At 36.3% G+C, this 24381-nt stretch overlaps 2 protein-coding genes across 2 annotated transcripts; both read right to left on the minus strand.

The window, feature by feature from the left end:
• Window positions 1-930: 930 nt before the first annotated feature.
• Window positions 931-1884, minus strand: LOC308416862 (olfactory receptor 5B3-like; the record flags this gene model as incomplete). Its single annotated transcript, XM_080911954.1, has 1 exon — window positions 931-1884. The coding sequence occupies exon 1, from the start codon at window positions 1867-1869 to the stop codon at window positions 931-933; it is 939 nt and encodes a 312-aa protein (XP_080768080.1). The 5' UTR covers window positions 1870-1884.
• Window positions 1885-19774: 17890 nt separating this feature from the next.
• Window positions 19775-20731, minus strand: LOC308416860 (olfactory receptor 5B3-like; the record flags this gene model as incomplete). Its single annotated transcript, XM_080911953.1, has 1 exon — window positions 19775-20731. Exon 1 carries the CDS (start codon window positions 20711-20713, stop codon window positions 19775-19777), a length of 939 nt encoding a protein of 312 aa, XP_080768079.1. The 5' UTR covers window positions 20714-20731.
• Window positions 20732-24381: the final 3650 nt, after the last annotated feature.

Genomic DNA, 24381 nt, shown 5'->3' on the forward strand with positions numbered 1-24381 from the left:
GCCCCATAAAGCTCTGAACACCCAAGAAACATTTCAAAGACTCTTTGAAGCTCAAAATGAAAAAAGCCCAAAATAGGAATGCCTCAATCCTTCCTAGAAGAAGAAGGCCCAAGAAGAAATGCAAGGTCAAATAGAGGAACATGGATTGAAGAAAAGTTCATTCAGAGGCTGCCTCACCTGAGCATCTACCCCATATGCAGCCAGCATACCCAAGCACTATTGCTGATGCCAGTAAGTACTTACTGGCAGGAACCAGCTAGAGATGCCTCATTAGGGGCTCTGCCAGAGTCATACAGGTACCAGCTGAGCATGCTTGCAGCTAACTATAGGACTGGACTTGGGAACCCCAATGATTTTGCTAAAAAAAGGACTCATGGAGCTGAAAGGGGTTGCATTATCAACCAAGTAAACCCTCAAAACTCCCATGGACTAAAACACCAACCATTGAGCACACATCGAGATTCTTTATGGCCTCAGTTGCATGTGTAACTGAAGACAGCAGTGTTTGGCATTAATAAGAGGCCTTGGATCCAGGGAGGGCACATTTTCTTAAGGTAGGGGAATGCCAAGACAATGGGGGGGGGGAGGATGATTAAGAGCGAGTACACCTACTTGGAGACAAGTGGAGAGAAAGAATGATGGGAGCTGGGTGAGGGAAGGAGATAACATTTCAAATGTAAATTCAGAGAGTATTAATAAAAATAAAAATACAAAAGCAAAGAAAAAAGTCTAACTAACACATGCCAAACTTCACATTAGCCATTCTGAAACAGATATTGCATTTACAACATTGTTTCCATTTTCTTAAAATCAATTATTTGAGAAAATGAGGGTATTGATTCCTCTACTTAACATTAGTATGACCTGAAATCTCACAAGGTACCTAGGAAAACATGGAGCTGCATTACAGTGCACCAAACAATGCTACACTCAAAATTCTAAGCAATGTTTTGCTTTCTCTATACCTTTCTTAAATGCACTTTTCACCTCCTTGTTCCTCAGGCTGTACACCACAGGGTTCAGCATGGGGATGACCATGGTGTAAAACACAGACACAGTTTTGTCAGTGTCCATGGAGTGGCTGGAGGTGGGTTGTACGTACATAAAAATAACAGTCCCATAGAAAATGGAGACAGCAGTGAAGTGAGAAACACAGGTGGACATGGCCTTCTGGGATCCTGCAGCTGAGCGCATCTTGACGATGGTGATGAAAATGAATGTGTATGATATCAAAATCAGGAGGAGTGCAGAACAGATAATGAAGCCTGCTCCATAAATTAGCACCATCTCACTAACATGTCTGTCAGAGCAGGAGAGAGTCATGACTGCTGGAACATCACAAAAAAAGTGATGGACCACATTGGACCCACAAAAGGAAAGCCTGAATGTGTCCCCAGTGTGGATGGAGGAATTCAGAAAACCACCAGCATAGCAGGCCATGGTCAGACATGCACACATTGTTGGAGTCATGGTGGTGGTATAATGCAGGGGTTGGCACACTGCTACATAACGATCATAGGCCATTGCTGCCAAAAGTAAGTCTTCTGTAGTGACAAAAACTGAAAATATGAACATCTGAGCAATACAAGCATTGTAGGAGACAACTATGTTTCCCACAAGAAGTCCAGTCAAAACTGTTGAAGCAACAGCTGAGGAGTAAAAGATGTCTACCAGAGACAGGTTAGCAAGGAAACAATACATGGGAGTGTGGAGTCGAGAGTCCCAGAGAATCAGCACAATCATTCCCAAGTTTCCAGTCACATTGGTGAAATAGATAAGGCTGATTATGATAAACAGAGGGGCCCGCAACTCCGTTGCATTGGTTAACCCTAGGAGGATGAACCCTGTCATCTCTGTTCTGTTCTCCATCAATGTTATTTGGGAATCAGGATATGTCCTGTGGGGAAAATAAGGAAAAGAGTATAACTATTGTTGAGATTGACAAGATATTGATATGTCTTTGTAATACTATCAGGAATTATTTTATTATAATTAAAATGTAAATTTCAATGATTCCTAGGACCAGTAAGATGGTGCACAGTCTAAAAGTACTTGCTTCAATCTCAACTAACTTGATTTTAATCCTCAGATTTCACAGGAAGTAGGGAAAGGAGGGAAGTAACACATGAACATTGTCCTCAGATATTCCCACAAATGCCATATCACACACACACAAACACACACACACACACACACACACACACGCGAATGCGCGCACACTCACACACAAAACCTAAATCATAACAATAACAGTAATAGAAGTATAATCTTAATGTTAATTATTTGAGGCCAGGTTTCAGTTTTGACCCATGGTTAGACTGAAACTTGTTAGAGCAGACTTATCCCAAACTCCTTAAGATAGGTCTGCTTCTATTCAGGGATTAAAGGCATGGTTCATCAATGACTGAATTTTTGTATATAAATTTATGTAGAAATCCAATCAATTGAATGAAGCATTGTGAACACTCACTGTTCCAGTTTTTATTTTTGCATGTTTTTTTTCAATTACATCCAAATTGTTTTTTTTTCAAATTGGATATTTTTTTATTTACTTTTCAAATGTTATCTCGGTTTCCCCACTGGAAACCCCTAGCCAATACCCTTTAACCCTGCTTCTGGTAGGGTGCTTTCCCAAATCCCTATGTGCACAATCCTTCCTGCCTCCCCACCCTGGCACTTCCCTACAGTGGGCATCATGCCTTCACAGAAGTTTCTAAGTCTTACTAATATTTTGAAAAATTATCAATTTTATGTATATTTCTAGTCTGTAGTTATGTGCATGTACATGTGAATTTCAAAGTCTTCTGTTTTCCGAGACCTGGAGATATAGGTGATTGTGGAAAACCTGAAGTGGGTACTGATGCAGAACTCACATCCTCTATAAGAGCAGTTTGTGTTCTTTGTGGCTGACTATTTCTCCAGCACAATTTTGACTTCCTATCAGATTATCCAATGTGTCACTTCTGACACTAATCACTCAATTATTTTATCTCTTCCTATTTTCAAGCACTGGCACCCTTCCCTTTATGCAATGTACCAAGCACTGCCCTGTGGACATGTTTATATATTTTTCTTGATTTCTCAATACACTTAAATAGCTCATTTTTTTAGCTTAACAGAATGTCAGTGGGTGAGTATTATAATTTGGTTGAAAACTACAGTAATTTTTAAGCCAAACTTTGGCCCCAGACAAAATGGCTATAAATAATGTAGCTTAAGTTTAGATCAAGTTGCAATTCATAATTAGCCACTGTCTGTGCTGGATCACCTTGGGGTTAGGTTATGCTCTGTGAGCTCATTGGGAGACATGCACCCAACACATCTAGTGAAAAGACTGAAGTAGGCAGAGCTTCTTTAAAACAGATTATTCTAATGAAGTAGGCTAAGAAACCAGGCAGCATCAGGTAGAGGACTTTGATTTCAGGGAAAATTGTAAGTTAGCCTTACATTAGTAGCCTAAGATCCACTGGCCATGGCTTAACCATGTTAAGACAGATTTTATACATGTACAAAATAAAGGTGATAATGTGTTCAGTGTTGAGGTACTGCTATATAAATAAAATGGGTAAATCTATTTTCTAAGTGCACAAAACACTATATATAGCTAAGTTGCATGATTGCTAGCTATGTCTTCTTCATCATCATGATCATCATCATGAACATCATCAGTACCAGGTATTAGAATAAAACTCTGCCCATGGAACTCTGCCCTTGAGATTGAGAAAAGTTTGTGGCAACATGAAAGGCATTTGGTGTGGATAAGTGTTGAAGTCTATAAATCTCAACCTCCACGTTTTTTTCTATACATGTATTTCTGTAGCTCTTTATGTGACACCCAACTACTCATTCTCTGGTCATCTAATTGTCTTGTGTGTTCCTTATGAGCCACTCTTTTGTTTAGGCTCTTCTTCTGAATCTGTTTTTCAGCTTAGATCCATTCTTTTCTTTTGCTTATGTCTGCCACAACTTCGATTGAAACAAACATCATCAAAACTTGGAAGTTCATAGATTCTGAGCTATATTTGACTCTATAAGTTGCTTTGCTGAAAAATCTGTGTTTGTAGTTTCTTTGAATCTTTTCTAATGGAAACACAGTGCTTCATAATTCTTGTATGTGAATGCTAAGCTCTTAGATGTGTATCCAGCATCTACCAAGTATGGCTTCTCACTGTTCATCTACCCCTTTCAGCAGCTCACCTAACAAGTCTAGTCCTGGAGAGCGACATGTAAGACTAACAGTATAATCACTTTCTAAGTATATTATGGGTTAGAACATTAAATAAGGAATGGATATGAATGTGACTTGTGAGCATGTATGTTTGCTTTCTATATGCACAAAACCTATGTTACTATTCCTTATTTCCCAAGAATGCAGTTGCATATTATGACATTAAGTAATATTTCCACAGCTCTTACAAAGTGTCAAGATTCAATATGAAAACCACTTTTATGCTAATTGTTTTCGCTTATATGAATAGTCTATGAATGGAAAATAAAGCTATGTCATTAAGGGACAATTTTTCATAGTTAAAATGAAGGCCCAGTCTTTTGCTTATTCATGTGCAATGCTTCTATTAAAATATAATCATGTTTTGTTATTTATTTACTTAAGAGATGTCTCAGTGTTTCAGAGCACTGAGGAGCACTGGCACAAAATTTAAATGTAAGCTTAAACACCCACATTGCAGATCATGACCATTTGTAACTCCAGTTCCAAGTGAGTCTCATGAATTTACTTGCTTTGACCAGCACTGCTCACATGTGGTGCATGGATATACATAAAAGCAAACTACGCATATACATGAAAATAAGTCTCCAAAACATCTCCAATGAAACAGATAACAAGTAAAATTAATTTAACACCTGGTGAAGCAGGGCCTTTTCTTTCTCTCTGCTATAAGATTCTTAGATCACAGGACATTGCTATTTTATAATCACTATGCAGATCTCCAGTGAAAAGTATTTATTATTTGCACAACAGATTTAACCTCACATTTTAGAAAGGATTTAAGCCTTGAACTCTGTGCTCAAATGGCTCACAGTGGTTCTGCTAATGCTACTTTTGAAAAAGAAGTACTTTTCACTAAAGGTAGATGGTGAATACAGAAACTTACCTGGCTCCTTGAACAAGAGTGACAGACAGTCAGATCTGAATGGTGTGTTTGCAATGAGAAGTCCTTCTGTGGAGAAATAGACAGATATCATCAGAGGGATGCTCTGGCAGGGAATAATCAAAAGGTGCTGATATTTCTAACATACTAAAATTAAACCAAAACAACTTCAATGTGACAGAAAAAATAGTAAAATAAAATAAAATAAAATAAAAAAGGATGAAAATCGGCCAGCCATAAAATTAACATGCATTCCATACCTTTAGAGGGCAGTCTTAATTCCCCATTCCTTGTAAAGGAAAGATTATAACATTGCCTCTCCTAGGTTATCCACAGTTTTGTGTTTGTAGAGCATAAATACTGGAAAATACATAGAATAGTTTCTTAACTGGTCTCTTTTCTGAGGTTCCTCAGTACTATTTTTATCTTGAGTGCTTTTCTCAACCACCTTTGTAGATTCCTATGAAAACTCTAGGTCAGAATGTGAATGTGTATGCATGATTATCAACATTCAGATGGCTGAATGTTAACCAAAGGTGGCCAGTGTGCAGTCTGGTTCTGGTCTTCTAAACTAATGTTGGACTCCAGAGAACAATGCATGCAAACCAGTTTGGCATTATTGATTCTTTGATCTCTCTGGAGATGTTTTCCATAAGGACATCTCTAGGTCCTCATTTCACCTTCCTAAGAAAGAAAAATACTCCCAGCTGGTTACAAGCTAGAGGATTTCTGTGTGTGTGTGTTTGTGTGTGTGTGTGTGTGTGTGTTCTTGTATGCATGTTTGTATCATCTATTATTTTTCCTAATTAATGTATAAATTATAAACAGCCTAAACAATCATTTTAATAAAGAGTATACAATTTGGTGAAAGGTATATTTATGTAGTCCTATCATGAATATTATCATATAATTTCAAATTAGTCCTGTTTCCACCTGCTCAGACTGCAAAACACTAAAGTCTTTTTGTCTGTACAATTTAATCTTGGTTACAATGGTTTTACCCAAATATGTAACCATTAGGCTCAGTGCTTTTACTTAGAATGTTACATTTTTGCGTCTGCTTATATTTTTCCTTATCAGTTATAGAATTTGTTTTGTAATAAAGGTACACATTCTAACTTAAACATTGTGTATTGTTTTCTCCTTTCAGCAATTAAGGGACCTTTGTATTCAGTGTGTGTGTGTGTGTGTGTGTGTGTGTGTGTGTGTGTGTGTGTGTGTGTATTTTAATTCACAGTCTCTCTATAGCCCAGAATACCCTTGCCCTTTTGAGTGCTTGAACTGTAGACATCTTTCTAACCTCCTGTTTCCTGTCTGCTGATTGCATCTGAAGCTAGCCTGATTTTTTCATTTTACTAAAAGTTTTTTTTTTTTATGAATACAGACACATCTAGGAAATCCTTCATTTTTTTATTTTTTGATTTTTTCTTCTCTTAAAACTTTATTTTACAAAAGAGGGATACATGTACAGATTTTTAAAGGCATTTTGGCATAACACTATATAAATATATTTTATCTGCACTTAATTCTTTTAGAGGTTTAATAGCATGCATTGAAATCCCACTAGTTACCATAAGCATAAAGTTCATGTAGGACAGAATGTAACATGGAAACAGTCAGTTTTTTTGGTGAGTATAGATTAACCATAATGATCTTTGAATACTAAAAATTCAGCTTTTCCTGATGCCAAATTCAGTCAAAAAATATCAGGGAAATAAGATTAGACATCTCTCTTTTATATGCATTTGGCCACACAAATATAAAGGAATCAAAAAAAATTCATCAGTGCTTAAACATAGTTTCTGTGTTAATTTGAGTAGTACTGTTCCCCATTGTCTTATATATTTTAATGCTTAGTCACCTTGTACTGTTTGGAAAGGATTGTGCGATTTGGCCTTGTTGGAAAAGGTGTGTCACAGAGAATGAGCTTTGAGGTTTCAGAAGCCCAGCCGCTCAGCTACTGCTTCAGCACCATGTCTGTCTGCATCTTACCACAATGATATGAGACTGTGTACAGTTATAAGTCTCCAATTAGACACTTTCTTTTATGAGAGTCGACTTTGTTGTGATGTCTTTTCACAACAATAAAATAGTAACGAAGACTGTTTATTATGTACAAACCACTAATTTTTATTCCGATAAATATATTTGTATAGTAATATATAAAAGTCAGCCATGCAACAATATAAATGGATATAATTTAGAGAAAAGAAAAATAAAATAAATTTTTAATGCTATGTAAATATTTCCTCTTAAGATAAAGTTTGTCAGATAGGTAGTAATAAAAGTAAATTTTATAAATTATAAAAACAATTATTAAATCTCATAGTTAATGTTCCACTCAAGAAAGACCTTGGATCCACTGCAAGTACAGAATAAACTGTTACCCACTGATCCATCTCTCTAGCTCTGGTTAGAAATTTTATTGGATTACTCACTGGGACATTATAAAACTAGAAATGAGAAAGGGAGAAACTGGTTGGGTAAGTTTACCCACAGATGAGAGCTCTTGTTTTCATGTGTTCTCAAAACTGTTCAGGAAGCAAGTCATCAAAGCAATCAATGAAAAGATGCAATTAAGAAGGATGGAATGAAACTAGAGCTATGCTTAGATAATATACTTTCCTCAAATATTTACTGTTTGATAATTGTATGTCCTGTTTATTTATCAAATCCATCCCTTTCTGCTACTTCTGATTCTTTCCCTGCCTTCGATAACCCTTTCCCTTTCCCCTTTCAAGGTCATGTGCTTGGTTTTTTTTTTTTTTTTTTTGTTCTTTTGTTGAGTTTTCCCACTGAGTCCACTTAGTGCTGCTTATATCCTTATGTATACACGGGTACAGGACCATCTACTGGAGCATTGGTAGCTTTTCTATGCCACATTTCTGAGGATAACTGACTTTCTCTTTCCACAGGCAATGATTAGCTACCAGTAGTTCCCCAGCTCCTCTCCCATCTGGCCTGGCGTTCTAGCTGGCTTGATCTTGTGCAGGTCATGTGCATGCAGTCACATATGCTAGACATGTACAGTGGTGCTGGCATGTCCAGAAAATGCTGTTTTGCTTGCAGACACCAACATCTCCTGGTTCTTTTATCCCTCTTAAGCAATGTTTTCTTGAGCCTTAAGGAAAGAACTATGATATAGACCCTTCATTTAGAGCTGAGAATTTAACAGTTTCTTATTCTTTATATGCTGACAGTTGTGAGTCTCTGTGTTACTATCATATTTACCACAAGAATTGTCTTTTGGCGATGGTTGAGAGATGCACTATTCTATTAGTATAAAGACAAGAACTTGGCTAGGCATGCTGGTACATGTCTTGGATCCCTGTACCTAGAGGCAGAGACAGAAAAATCTCTGTGATTTCCAGCCAGTCTCATCTACACAGAGAACTTTAGTACTTCAAGAACTACATAGATATACCCTGTCTCAAACAAACAAAAATAGATAAGAACTTTGAAGCCTGTGTATTACTATGTCCATTTAATAGTATTAGGTTCTCCTATAACACTGGCTGTAACCTAGACAGCTATGTGTTTTATAAATCTTTAAAAACACACAAAATATTTTAAAGTAAAATTTTAGAAATGACACAGTCTGAGTCCCTCCAAATCAACTGTTTTTGATTATGTACATAAAATACTCATAACAGCTTAAATTATTCCATTTAAAGCAATATGAAGCTAGTTCCAATAGCCTACACATTTATTCTGCATGTAGAGACAGAAGCAAGTGATTCTCTATAAGTTCAAGGATCCCTCATGTATACAGCCTTTGCTGAAGAACAGTCATTGGAGCTCCCACAGGCTTTAAAATTTACCTGGAAAAATGTGCTCACCAGACAGGCTGATTGCTTTCTAAAAATCCTGAAAATGGGACAGAATTGCCTCAAGAAGGGTGTAGGAGCAAATGAGGACTGTCCATGATAGAAATGAAAGTTATGTAAAGAATAATAGTTCCAATGAACAAACTGAAAACTAAAGTCAAACATAGTGCCCATTCTCAAACAGAAAAGACAGGCATACTCACAGAACTCATAACTGTTCTTTTCAAAAATAAACAGAGTGATGTGCATTTGGAACTCTGGTAAGAGTCCAAGTCCAAAAGGGTAGATTGTAACTTATTCTCCTTCACCCAGAAGGCAGCAGGTGCATCTTTCACAACCCCACCCTTCCCTGGTACAAACAGTTAAATTGCATCCAGGGATTCTTAATAGGCTTCCAGAAATTTTGACCCAAACCAGAAAACCAGACACAGATCTGGCAGTTACATAACACTTACATACTCAGGAAAGGAAGGAGAGAGGGAGCCAGAAGGCATTTCTAGCATATTATAGTATCTGAGAGGCACTCTCAAGGGTAAGGTGCTTTCCAGCAAATGCAAAAAAAAAAAAAAAAAAAAAAAAAAAAAAAAAAAAAAGTCCTTGTCCAAGATTGTATTGGTTTGGATATGCTTGGCCTAGGGAGTGGCAGTATTTGGAGGTGTGGCCTTATTTGAATGGCCTTTAAAACCATTATCCTAGTGGCATGGAAGTCAGTATTCTTCTAACAGCCTTCAGATGAAGATGTAGAACTCTCAGTTTCTCCTGAACCATGTCTGCCTGGACACTGCCATGCTCCCACATTAATGACAATGGACTGAACCTCTGAATCTGCAAGCCAGCCCCAATTAAATGTCCTTATTTTTTTAAAAAGGACTCTCTATAATGTGAGTTCAGAGATAGCCTGGCTTCCCAATGATTCTGTATCAAACAAAACAGTACAAAATAACAAACTAACAAAACAATAAACAAAACCAAAAAGATGAAATGTTCAAATTTAATCAAATATACAACAAACATACCCAAGCATTTATAAGGAATACGCTTAAAAACCATAAAACTGCTGACGTAAAATGTCTTAACAAGTATAAGGGCATCTTTTGTTTATGAATTGGAAATCTGAACACAGCTAGAGAAATGCATTTAACTGGGACCATGAGCCAGCAATCAAAAAGCCAATGCCTGGCCTACAGAAACAAATAATAAACAGGTATAAATATATATATTGAATTGCAATGGGAACTTACTAGCCCAATAGCAGGTACTAAAGGAAAGGCCATTCAGAGACTCCTCCACATGGGGAATCCATCCCATATGCAGCCACCAAAACCAGTCACTATTATTGATGCCAAGAAGTGCTTTCTGGCAGGAGCCTGATATGGATGCCTCCTGAGAGGCTATGCTAGAGCCTTTGTGATACAGATGAGGATATTTGCAGCCAACAATTGAACTGAGAACAAAGACACCAATGTAGGTGTTTCTGTCTTTCCCCTGTGCTGACCCTGTGACATAGCTATCTCTACTTAGTTACTGTTGGGAGAGACATAGTCCCCAATAGTACTGATGCACAGGTTTACAGAAGGGTAGAGCCAATCAGTAAGACCAGCTAACACCAGAGATAAGCAGATGGTAAGAAGCAAGTTCAAGAACATAAAGAACAGAATCCAAGGCCGCGTGGCATCATCAGAACTCAGATCTCCCACCAAAGTAAGTCTTGGATACCTCAACACACTGGAAAAGCAAAATTTTGATTTAAAAATTAAAACTCATGCTGATGTCACAGGACTTCAAGAAGGTAAAAAAATAACTCCCTTAATGAAATACAGGCCAACACACGTAAACAGATAAAACCCCTTAAAGCAAAACCACAAAAATTCTTTAGAGAATTACAGCAAAGCACAAGCATACATGTGAAGGAATTGAAGAAAAAACCACCCAGGATCTAGAAACAATAAAGAAATCACAAAGAAATACAACCCTGGAAATAGAAAACCTAGGAAAGGAATAAGAAGTCATAGATGCAAGCATTACCAACAAATTACAAGACATGGAAGAGAAAATCTAAGGGGAAGAAGATATCATTAAAAAAACATTGAAAAAAAGGTGAAAGAAAATACAAAATGCAAAAAGCTCCTAACCCCAAATATCCAGGGAATCCAGGATACAATGAGATCAAACCTGAGCGTAATAGGTATATAAGATAGGGAAGATTTCCAATGTAAAGGGCCAGTAAATATCATCAACAAAATTATGGAAGAAAGCTTTTCCAACATAAAAAAAGATATACTCATAAACATACAAGAAGCCTACAGAACTCTGAATACAAAGAAATTACTCATGTCACATAATAGCCAAGAGATCAAATGAACAAAACAAAGAAAGAATATTAAAAGCAGTAAGGGAAAATTGTCAGGTAACATACAAAGGCAGACCTATCAGAATCACACCAGATTTCTCAACAGAGACTATGAAAGATAAAAGATGGAGATCCTAAGAGGACACAAATGCCAGTCCAGTCTACTATATTCAGCAAAACTATCAATTAACATGGACGGAGAAAACAAGGTATTCCATGATAAAATCAAATTTACACAATATCTTTTGACAAATTAAGTTATACAAAGGAAAATATAAAACTCCAACACAAAGGGGGAACTACACCCTAGAAAAAACAAGAAAGTAATCTTTTTCAACTAACCCAAAGAAGGACAGCCACACAAACATAATTATACCTCTACCAACAAAAATAACAGGACACAACAATCATTGGTCCCTAATATCTATCAATATCAATGAACTCAATTCCCCAAAAAACATTTAGACTAGCAGACTGGATATGTAAAGAGGACGCAGCATTTTGCTGCATACAGGAAACATACCTCAGTGACAAATATGGACATTTCCTTAGAGTAAAAGGCTGAGAATATTTTTTCCAAGCAAATGGTCCAAAGAAATAAGCTGGAGTAGCCATTCTAATATTGAGTATAATAGATTTTTAAACCAAAAGTTATCAAACAAATAAGGAAAGATAAATCATACTTCTCAAAATAAAAAGCCACAAAGATAAAATCTCAATTCTGAATATCTATGCCATGACTGCAAGGACACCTACATTTATAAAAGAAAGTACTAAAGCTCAAACCATATATGGCACCATACACAATAATAGTGGGAGACTTCAACATTCCATTCTCTTCAATGGACAGATCATGGAAGGAAAACTGAACTGAGACACAGTGAAACTAACGAAAGTTATGAACCAAATAGATTTAACAGACAACTATACAACATTTCATCCTAAAACAAAAGAATATACCTTCTTCTGAGTACTTCATGGTACCTTCTCCAAAATTGAACATATAATCAGTCACAAAACAGGCCACAACACATAAAAGAAGACTGGAATTATTTTATGCATCCTATTAGATCACCACAAAATAAGGCTGGTCTCTAATAATGATAAAAAAAAAAAAACAAAAAACAAAAAACCCAAGGCCTCCATAAAACTAGAATCTGAACAATGCTATACTCAATAATATTTGGGTCAACTAATAAATAAAGAAAGAAATTAAAGACTTTTTAGAATTTAATAAAAATGAAGGCACAAAATACCTAAACTTATAGGACACAATAAAAGCAGAACTAAAATAAAAAATTTTATAGCCCTGTGCACCTCCATGAAGAAACTGGAGAGAGTATATGATACCAGTTTGTCAACATCTCTGAAAGCTATAGAACAAAAAGAAGCAAATATGCTTAAAAGAAGTATACTGCAAAAAAAAAATAATCAAACTCAGAGCTGAAATCAACAAAATAGAGACAAAAAAAAAAAAAAAAAAAAAAAAAAAAAAAAAAAAAAAAAAAAAAAACTATACAAAGAATCAACAGAATTGGGGAACTGGAAACTGTTTTTTTTATTTTATTTTATTATTTTATTTTATTTTTTTTAGAAAATCAACAAGATTCAGAAACCCAAAGGACACAGAGAGAATATCCAAATCAACAAAATCAGAAATGAAAGGGGAGACATTACAACAGAAACTAAGGAAATTCAAGAAATCATCAGATCCTACTACAAAAGCCTATACTCAACCAAACTAGAAAATCTAGAGGAAATGGACAAATTTCTAGACAGATACCAGATATGAAAGTTAAATCAGGATTAGATATGCCATCTGAACAGTCCCATAACACCTAAAGAAATAGAAACAGTCATCAAAAGTCTCCCAAGCAAAAGATGCCCCGGACCAGATGGTTTCAGTGCAGAATTTTATCAGACTTTCATAGAATAATACCAATACTCTCCAAACTATCCCGCAACATAGAAACAGAAGAAACACTACCCAATTTATTCTTGAAAGCCACAATTACACTCATATGTAAACCACACAAAGATGCTACAAAGAAAGAGAACTTCACACCAATATCCTTCATGAACATCAATTACAAAATACTCAATAAAATTTTGGCAAACCAAATCCAAGAACACATCAAAGCAATCATTAAACATGATCAAGTAAGCTTCATCCCAGAGATGCAGGGATAGCTCAATATATGAAAATCCATCAGCATAATTCACCAAATAAAATACCTCAAAAAAATCACATAGTCATCTCACTAGATGCTGAAAAAGCATTTGAAAAAATTCAATACCGCTTCATGTTAAAAGTCTTGGAAAAGTCAGGTATTCAAGGCACATACATAAACATAGTTAAAGCAATATACAGCATACCAGTAGCCAGCATCAAAGTAAATGATGAGAAACTTGAAGCAATCCCACTAAAATCAGGAACTAGATAGAGAAGGCTGTCTACTTTCTCCTTACCTATTCAATATAGTACTTGAAGTACTAGCCAGAGCAATAAGACAACAAAAAGAGGTCAAAAGGATACAAATTGGAAAGAAAGAAGTAAAACATCACTACTTGCAGATGATACGATAGTATAAAGTGTCTCCAAAAATTCCACCAGAGAACTCCGACAGCTGATAAACAACTTCAGCAAAGTGGCTGGATATAAAATTAACTCGAAAAATGAGCAGCCTTCTTCTACTCAAAAGATAAACATGCTGAGAAAAAAATTAGGGAAAAGATACCCTTCACAGTAGTCACAAACAACATGAAACACCTTAGTGTGACCCTTACTAAACAAGTGAAAAATCTGTATGACAAGAACTTCAAGTCTCTAAGGAAGAAAATTAAGAATATCTCAGAAGATGCAAAGATCTCCCATGCTTATAGATTAGAAGAATTAATATAATAAAATGGTCATCTTGCCAAAATCAATTTATAGATTCAAAGCAATCCCCATCAAAATTCCAACTCAATCCTTCATAGAGTTCAATATACCAATTTGAAAATTTATTTGCAATAACAAAAAACCCCAGAATATCAAAAATATTCTCAACAATAAAAGAAGTTCCTGTGGAGTCACCATTTCTTATGTTGAGCTATATTACAGAACAATTGTTGTAAACATATTTGTACAGAGACAAGCAGGTAGATCAGTGAAACAGAATTGAAGACCCAGAAATGAACACACACCATGGACTAAGGCTGTTCTTCAATAATACCAAAACAACAAAAATATCACACACATGTGGAAGCTAAACAATGCTCTATTCAATGACAGCTTGGTCAAGGAAGACATAAAGAAAGGATTCAAGGATTTTTTTTTAGAATTTAACAAAATGACACCACTACATACCCAAACTTATGGGATGCAATGAAAGCAGTACTGAGAGGAAAGCACATAGCTCTGAGTGCCTACTAAAAGAAACTGGAGAAAGCATACACTAGCAGCTTGACAGCACAGCTGAAAGCCCTAGAACAATAAGAAGCAGATACACACAAGAGGATTAGACAGCAGGAAATAATCAAACTCAGAGCAAAAATCAACCAAATAGATTCAAAAAGAATTATACAAAGAATCAACAAAACCAAGAGCTGGTTCTTTGATAAAATTAACAAGATTGATAAACCCTTAGCCCGACTAACTGGAGCACAAAGAGGGAGTATTCAAATTAACAAAATCAGAAATGAAAGGGGAGACATAACAACAGAAACTGAGGAAATTCAAGAACTCATTAGATCCTATTACAAAAGCCTATACTCAACAAAACTGGAAAATCTAGAGGAAATGGACAATTTTCTACACAAATACCAGGTATCAAAGTTAAATCAAGATCAGATAACCATCTAAGCAGTCCCAAAACTCATAAGGAAATAGAAGGAGTCATCAAAAAGCTCCACCCCCCAACAAAAGCCCAGGGTCTGATGGGTTCAGTGCAGAATTCTTTCAGATCTTTATAGAAGATCTAATACCAATATTCTCCAAACTATTCCATAATATACAAACAGTGGGAACACTACCCATCTCATTCTTTGAAGCCACAATTACACTTATTCCTAAACAAGACAAAGATCCTACAAAAACAGAGAGCTGTAGACTAATTTTCCTCATGAACATTGATGCAAAAATACTCAACAAAAGTCTTGCAAATCAAATCCAAGAACACATCAAAACAATCATTCACCATGATCAGGTGGGCTTCATCTCAGAGATGCAAGGATCGTCCAATATACAGAAATCCTTCAATGTCATCCACTACATAAACAAACTCAAAGAAAAAAATTACATGATTATCTATCTAGATGCTGAGAAAGTATTTGACAAAATTTAACACCCCTTCATGTTAATAGTCTTGGAAAGGTCAGGTATTCAAGGCACATATTTAAGCATAGTTAAAGCAACATACAGCAAACTAGTAGCCAGCATCAAAGTAAATGCTGATAATCTTGAAACAATCCCACTAAAATCAGGGACTAGACAATGCTGTCCACTCTCTTCCCACCTATTCCACATAGTACTTGAAGTACTAGCCAGAGCAATAAGACAACAGAAAGAGGTCAAAAGGATTCAAATTGGAAAGGAAGAAGTCAAAATATCACAAAATCTTTGACCTACAATTTGACCTCTCTACAAGATGTGCTGAGTTAGAAGAAGCAGAGATTTTGTGAGAGTGGTAAACCAAAGTCTAGCCCAGCTTGAGAACCATACCACAAGATAGAGCCAATTCCTGATACAATCTGGATGACTAGAACCCAGAGGCTGGATAGTCCAGAGACCTAAGATAGAAATGTTTTCTAACAGTATTTTGCTGTATTCATAGAATAGTGTCTAGCCCAATTGTCATCAGAGAGGCTCCATCCAGCAACTGATGGAAACAAATGCAGAGAGCAAAAGAAATAGTGGGGAAGAGGGAAGGAAGGATTTTATGAGCCAGAGGGATCAAGTATACCATGGGACAACCCACAAATTAATCAACCTGAGCTCACAGTGAATGGACTGACAACCAGGAGCCTGCATAGGACTGACCAAAGCCCTCTACATATATGTTATAGTTGTGTAGCTTGGTTTTCTTCTGGGATTTCTAACTAATTGGATTAAGGTCTGTGTCTGACTCTTCTTCCTGCTTTAAAAACCCCTTTCTCTTATTGGTTTGCTTAGTCTATTCTCTGTATAAGGGAAGGTGTCTAGTCTTACTGCAATTTAACATGCAATGGTTTATTGACATCCATGGGAAGCCTGATTTTTACTGAAAAAAAAACAGAGAAAGTATGGATGGATTTATGCATTTAATAAATGCATCTTTATTAAAATGGTTCAAAGATTAAAATGGTTCAAAGGTAGAGCAATGATTACCAGAATGATTATCAGGGGACTGGACAGACAGGGCTGTATCATTTGTACTAAACCACAGGTAGATAAAAGGTCATTTCTGGTACTCTACAGTAGTATTAATCACTTTCTCACTGCCTCCAATCCTCCCTGGCATCAGATGGAAATTCAGAGCCTCTGTGAGGCAGACTTGAGTTCACATTACAAAAGTTTAGCAGGTGTTAGGTATACATCAGAATGAAGGTATATATCCTCAGCAGCCACAGAATTTGCACCCATTACCCCACTGTTTACAGAGTCTACCCAAGCCTGCCAAGATACAAGATAGGCTTTCTCTTGAAGTGCCAGAGCAGTCAATTTTGTAAAGACTAGAGGAAGTAAAACATGACCCCAAAGTAAAATTCATCAAGGAAGCAAGCCATCAACAGCTAGCCAAAATAAAGTAGCAATGACTTATAAGGAGAACATGAGATGCCTAGCAAGGAAATTCAAAATGTCTGTTTTAAGGAAACTCAACAAATCTGGAGAAACAGTAAAACTTTAAATAAGGCAGATATACAAAGATTAACCCATAACAAAAAACTAAAAGATATATTAAAATAAATTACATTTTACAATCAAGCAAATCTGAAGCCGAAAGACAATAGATAAAATTGATAATGTGAGGAAGAATATCAATAGCATAATAGACCAAACAGAAGGAAGAATCCATGGTCTTGAAAATGGAATGTTTGAAAATATCAATTTAAAAGTGCAAAATGAAAAATAAATAAGAATGGATCAAATAAAGTTTTTTGTTTTATTTTCTTGGATTTTTGTTTGTTTTAAGGGACAACATTATAAAGTAAAATGGTTCAAGTCGTTAGAATTTCTTATCCTCTCTTTGCGTTTCAGCCATAAATCATTCAGTATAAAGGTACTCCCCAGATTTTGGCTTCTTTATTTGGTAATTTATCAATCATATTTATATCAGTAAATTGTCTGTTTCCAGGCACTGTTCCATGCTAGCACTGGCATCATCGGGCCACATAGCACTATTGGGGTGTATGCAACTTGGCAGGCTCTCTGGCCCAGAACTCTTGAAACCTCTCCACCCAACCGGCTAAGTATATACAGTAAATCAGTACTCTTGTGTCTGAAAGTTACCCATCACCTCTGGCTCTTGTAGACTTTCTGCTTTCTCTTCTACATAGATCTATCTCTGAGCATTAAGGGTAGGGGTGTGATAATGATATCCCATGTAGGACTAAGTGCTTCAAAGTCTTTCATACTCCGTGCATTGTTCAATTGCAAGTTTCTGTATGTTGCCATTACTACAAGAAGAAACTATTCTGATGAGGGCTGAGCAAGGTACTGATCTATGGATATAGCAATAAGTCATCGGGTATCATTTTATTGCTATGTTCCTTTAGCAGAATAATAGTACTTTCCTCTGAGACCCATGATCTATCAAGTCTCAAGTTCTTCTCCACATCAGCAACACCAGGCATAGGTAACAAGAAGGCACATGTAATTAAAACAGACCAAGCTACTGCTCTAATTTATATTTAAATCCAGCTGAGATGCTGATGGGCATTGTGAAGACAAGTCAGAGTGGATGGACAGTGTAAATGGGAAGGAAAGCGAATGTCTTATATGGTACTCATGGAAGACTCCAAAGAGGGATAGCACCCTTTTAAGCAGAGAACTGAATGCAGTGAAGGAAATGTTCATGCAGGGGAGTAGCAAGCTCAGTACCCTGAAGTAGAAGCGTGCTTGCAGTTGAGAAGAACATCCAGAGGATCAGTGTGAATGGGAGAAGAGACAGACAATGGGTGACAAGAAATGACACAACTTTATTAGCATTGAACAACCATGGAAAACATGAATGTCTCAGGGCATGTTCAAAGCACTGCATAGGAGGATATTCATGTGCAATAAATCCCTTTGTTCTCATTCCAATTTCAGTGTGCTGTGTGTAATTCTTCCTTTTGAAATGTATAATATAACAAAATCTAATTTCTATGAATTAGAGTCATCAAGAAATAAGTATTAATTCACTTAAGATACCCCTTTAAAAGCTAAATTTGTAGAAAATACTTTGATCTCTATCACTCAATTAATACACCAAGACTATGGACATATGTGGCTAAACCTGCATTCATTAGAAGACTCAGTATAGTTAGGTAATAAACCAAAACAGTCATAACTGAGATCCCAGTGCCCTGATGAATTATCTTAACTCATGTTATTGAATACTAGCAGTGTGGCCTGGAACAAAGAGCATAAAGCACTTGACATGCAAGCAGAAAGACCAGAGTTGGAATTCTCACAAATACCAGGCATTTTCATAAATTTTCCTAAGTGTAGGAAACCAAAATAACAATAAGGCAGGGCAGATAACAAAGCTTGCTCCATAAAAATGGGCCAGCACACTGATGTGGTTATCAGAGCAAGAGAGAGCCAAGAACTGGATTATCACAGAAAAAGTGATGTACCACATAATGACATAATATCACATAAATGACAGCATAGGGTCACTGAAATACCAGCACTGAGACAATAGAACTATATTCGTAATACCAGAACTCCAAAGGTGGAGGTGGACCTCAGAGAAAAGTTACTAGTTAGACTAGCTGTTCTGCTAGGTTGTGCTCACATGCCCACTTAAATAATGTTGAGAACCTTTGAGAAAGGTGTCCAGTGTCTGGGAACTATATATGTACCAGCATCCACACATAAACCCTCACATAAAAAAACATGTGAATGTATGAGCATGCATACCACCCACAGATGCAAAAAAATGTCAAGAAAAATAAAAACACCCATAAAGCAGATTTTCTTTATGTTTGTATATTTAATAAACACACTTGTGTATGTGTCCATACATTCACAACCAGATACTTATCATAGACTTTTATTTTTACCTAATACTTTGCAAATGGACAATAAACAGTCTGATCCACGAGTGTTTAGAAAAAACATACCTAACAATGCTAAGCTTCACTTTAGCCATTCTAAAACAGATATTGTATTTATGTCATTGCTTCCATTTTCCAAAAACAGGAACATGTAAAAAGATAAGGATATTGATTCTTCTACTTACCATCAGTATGACCTGAAATCTCACAAGGTACCTAAAGAAACATGGAGCTGCATTTCAGAGCACTATACAATGCTAGACTCAAAATCCTAAGGAATATTTTACTTTCTCCACAACTTTCTTAAATGCACTTTTCACCTCCTTGTTCCTCAGGCTGTACACCACAGGGTTCAGCATGGGGATGACCATGGTGTAGAACACAGACACAATTTTGTCAGTGTCCATGGAGTGGCTGGAGCTGGGTTGAAGGTACATGAAAATAAGAGTGCCATAGAAAATGGAGACAGCAGTGAAGTGAGAAACACAAGTGGATATAGCCTTCTGGGATCCTGCAGCTGAGCGCATCTTGAAGATGGTGATGAAGATGAAAGTGTAGGATATCAAAATAACAAGGAGTGCAGAACAGATAACGAAGCTTGCTCCATATAGGAGGACCATCTCACTGAGGTGTCTGTCAGAGCAAGAGAGAACCATGACTGCTGGAACATCACAGAAAAAGTGATGGACCACATTGGACTTACAGAAGTAGAGTCTGAATGTGTCCCCAGTGTGGATGGAGGAATTCAGGAAGCCACCAGCATAGCAGGCCATGGTCAGACATGCACATGTAGTTGGAGTCATGGTGGTGGTATAATGTAGGGGTTTGCACACTGCTGCATAGCGATCATAAGCCATTGCAGCCAAGAGAAAATTTTCTGCCGTAGCAAAAACTACAAACAAGAACATCTGAGCAGCACAAGCATTGTAGGTTATGACTTGGTTTCCTACAAGAAGTCCAGCAACAACTGTTGGGGTAACAGCAGAGGAGTAAAATATGTCCACCAGAGACAAGTTACCAAGAAAAATGTACATGGGTGAGTGGAGTCGAGAGTCCCAGAGAATCAGTACAAGCATCCCCAAGTTTCCAGCCATGTTAATGAAGTAGATAAGAGTGAACATGATAAAGAGTGGGGTCTGCAGTTCTGGCGCATCAGTCAAACCTAGAAGGATGAACTCTGTCACCTCAGTTCTGTTCTCCATCACTGTTATTTTGGAATCAGGAGTTGTTCTATTGTGAATAGAAATAGGAGGGTCATATTAAGTATAGATGAGATTACCAAGAAATCAGTATCTTTATACCAATGACAGGAAATAGTTTATAATAAGTACATATAACAATATGCTTCAAATTTCCTTATAACTGGTTCCAATGAGATGGGTTAGTGTGAGATGGGTTAGTGGGTTAAAGTGAATGCCACAAAGCCTGAATTCAACACTCAGATCTTACAATGTGGAAGAAGATAAACAGTTCTCAGGTGAGGCTCACTGGCCTCCACACATTGACTGAGGCACACACACCTATACACCTCATGTATACGCTCCCAATGGAAAGGAAAGATTCTTACAACTAAAGCATACACTTTATTTATTGTGTAAAGGATTACAACTAATTTAATAAATTATTTTTAGAGGATATTACTTCAGTTAAATTAATGAATTACTCAACATTTCTGAAGGTTGTAAATCAGAAATTTCTGAAAGTTGCTCATCTTTTCCTCATTCCCACAAATTTACACAATTCTCTGTGTCTGTAATATGTGACAGACTACTCATTAGACACCTCTCCAAATATCCCCCCATATTTCTGATCGAATTTGAATAACAAGTACCCTCTCTTAGATTTTATCAGAGAGTAAGACTTATATACATGTTGAAAGACCAAACTCAAAAGCTGATATTTGATTCCAGACAAATGATTAAGTCCAATAGTGTAACTTAAATTTAAATCAAGTTGCAATTCATAATTAGCCAGTGTCTTTGCTGAGTCACGTTAGTTTTAGGGCTTCCCCCAGTAAACTCAGTGACATAACAAATCTAATGAAATGACTGAAGCAAAAAAAAGCTTCTCTAATTGCAGACAATTATAACAAAGGTGGGCAGGATACCAGGCAGCATTGGGTAGAAAATGCTTGTTCTGGGGAGAATTACATGCTAGCCTTATATTTGCAGCTTAAGAACCAATGCTTCTGGCTTAACTATAACCCATATTTTCTAAACTTGCAAATAAATATGATAATGTGTTCAGTATTTAGGTAATGCTATCTAAATTAAATGAGAAAATTTACTTTCTAAGTGCACAAAACACAGATGTTTAGTTCAGTTGCAAGATTTCTAGGTATGCAATCATCATCACCACCACCACCACCACCACCACCACCACCACCACCACCACCACCACCACCACCATCACCACCACTACCACCACTCTCATTATACAGGTATCAGAATAAAACTCTGCCCTTCCTTATATCTGAGAAAAGTTTATGGCATCATGTAAGGCATTAGGTGTGGCTGGGTACTGAAGTCTAACACTCTCAGTCCCCAATTTCCTTTCACATAGTCATTCCTGTGCATCTTTGGTCAAACCCAGACACTTATGGGATGCCTAGTGAATTGCTTGTTCTTTGTAATCCATGTCAGCCATTCTTTTGCTTAATATTTTCTTGTATCTCTTTATCTCAGCTTGAGTTCCTTTACCTTCTTTTGCTTAGTGTTGCCCTAATTTGATTGAATCACAAACATTAAGAATTGAAAGTTTGTGATTATGAGCTATTTTGAGATTCATGATTTGTTTTAGTGGAAAAAATCTGTTTGAAGTTTTCTTTTAATCTTTTATAATATAAACACAGTGGTTTAAAATAATTTTGTTGGAATTTTAAGCCCTTAGAAGTATTTCTACCTTCTAGCATCTACATCTTCTCCCCAGATTTCTGTAGCCATTTTAACATCTCACCTGACAAGCCTAAACACTAAGGCTTTATGTAAACCTTAATACACATGACCACTTTAAAATATACTGGGTGATATAGATCCAAAAGAGCCATATGAAGAAGCATATGTGTAAGTGCATATGTGTGCAATTCTGCATATATATGAATGAGACGTATTTACCATTTATTGTTGGTGAAATTACCTGATAGTCTACTTTTCCACAATTAGTTCAAAGCGTGATGATTCTGTATTTAAGTAGTTTTATCCATACTAAACAGCTGTGTTTTCACTCAAATTGGTCATCTATAAATAAATGTATGTGGTTAAACTTACAATTAGAGTATGGGATTTGAGTGGGGAATCACTAAAATGAAGATTAATTCTTCATCTCATGAAGTTACAATAATTATTTTAGTTTAAAGAATGATCATCTTAGTTTATACTTTTTAAATTTCCAGTAAAATACCAACAAATAACAAATAAAATCAAATTAAGACCTGACCAGCCGGGGCTTCATCTTTACTGTTTTCTCTACAAATTTTAGGAAGTTGAACATTGGTAATTTTGTAAACACCATTCAGCTCTTCATTGACAATTTTTTAATATTTGCAAGACAGAATTAACCCTGCATTAAAAAGGATTAAAGACCTCACACTCTATGTTCAAATAACTCTCAGCGGTTCTGATAATTCTATGTTTCTGTGAGCCTTACTTTTCACTAAAAGGAAACATTAAATATAGAATCTTACCTTGCTCTTTGAAAAAGAGTGACAATGATTTCTGAACAGTGTTAACAATGTGAAGTTCTCCCAGGGACTAACACACAGGCATCATCATAGGGTCTCTCTGGCAGGGAATAATCAAAAGGTTCAGAGCTTTCTAAAGAAACAAAAACCCAGAAAAAGACACTTAAACATCTCCATCCATGAATTTCATGGATGTGCCCTTATAAGATTCTCTTATTTTTTCTTTGCCTGTAAAACAAAGATTATAGTGTTGCCTCTCTCATATAAATCACAGAGATATATCTGTAGAGTGTAAGTGGAGGAAGGTACACAGAAAATCTTGCTAACTGGTCACTTCTCTGAGGTTGTTTAATACATATTTTGTCTTGGGTATATTTCAACCATTGGTGAAGATTCTTAGAAATTTTCCAGTTCAGAAGAAAATTAGTATGTATGGGAAAATATTAACATTCAGATGGCTTAGTGATGACCACATATGGTCACCTTACCATCAAATTCTAAAGTGATTAACTTTAAAGGGTAGTGCACAAGAGCTAGCCAGGCATTATGGAGTCATTGAGCTCTCTGGGGTTATTCCCCAAGAGGGCACCTGTAGGTCCGCATTGTACCTTCATAATGAAAAAGCAAAGTCTCTTTGGGTCTAAAGATAGATTGTTCAGATATATTTGTATCACATGTTTTCCCCCCTTTTCTCCAATTAATGTTAACTTATAAACACTTGTTCTTTAGTATTAGGCTTTCAAAGTTTGGTCAAAGATATATTCATGTAACCACTCCCATGACCATCTTCCATTAAATTTTCCAAGCTCTTGGAGTGTGACCTATTCTTTCATACAGTAGAACTTAGAAATACCAAACCTTTTTGTATGTACAATTTAAATTTGTGACAATGGTCATCTGTGTGCCCATACAGTGAGACATTTCTATTCCATAATTGGTTCTTCATTAAGATGTCAATGAACAATTATGGAATTTTTTTATTTAATAGAGATGAATGAATCAATCCCTGATTAGAAAACAAAAGTCATACAATTATAAGTAACCAGAGGAGAAAAAAACACAAGTGGAAAAGGGTGAATTCAATACATAGCTGAGTTAGAGCCAGATATTAACATGAGTTTGTGTTTAGGTTAACAAGATAATGATATACAGACATAAGTATAGTTGTACGTATACACATATAAAGATGCA

The sequence above is a fragment of the Micromys minutus genome, assembly GCF_963924665.1.
Source record: "Micromys minutus genome assembly, chromosome: 2".
In the NCBI taxonomy this organism is placed as follows: Eukaryota; Metazoa; Chordata; class Mammalia; order Rodentia; family Muridae; genus Micromys; species Micromys minutus.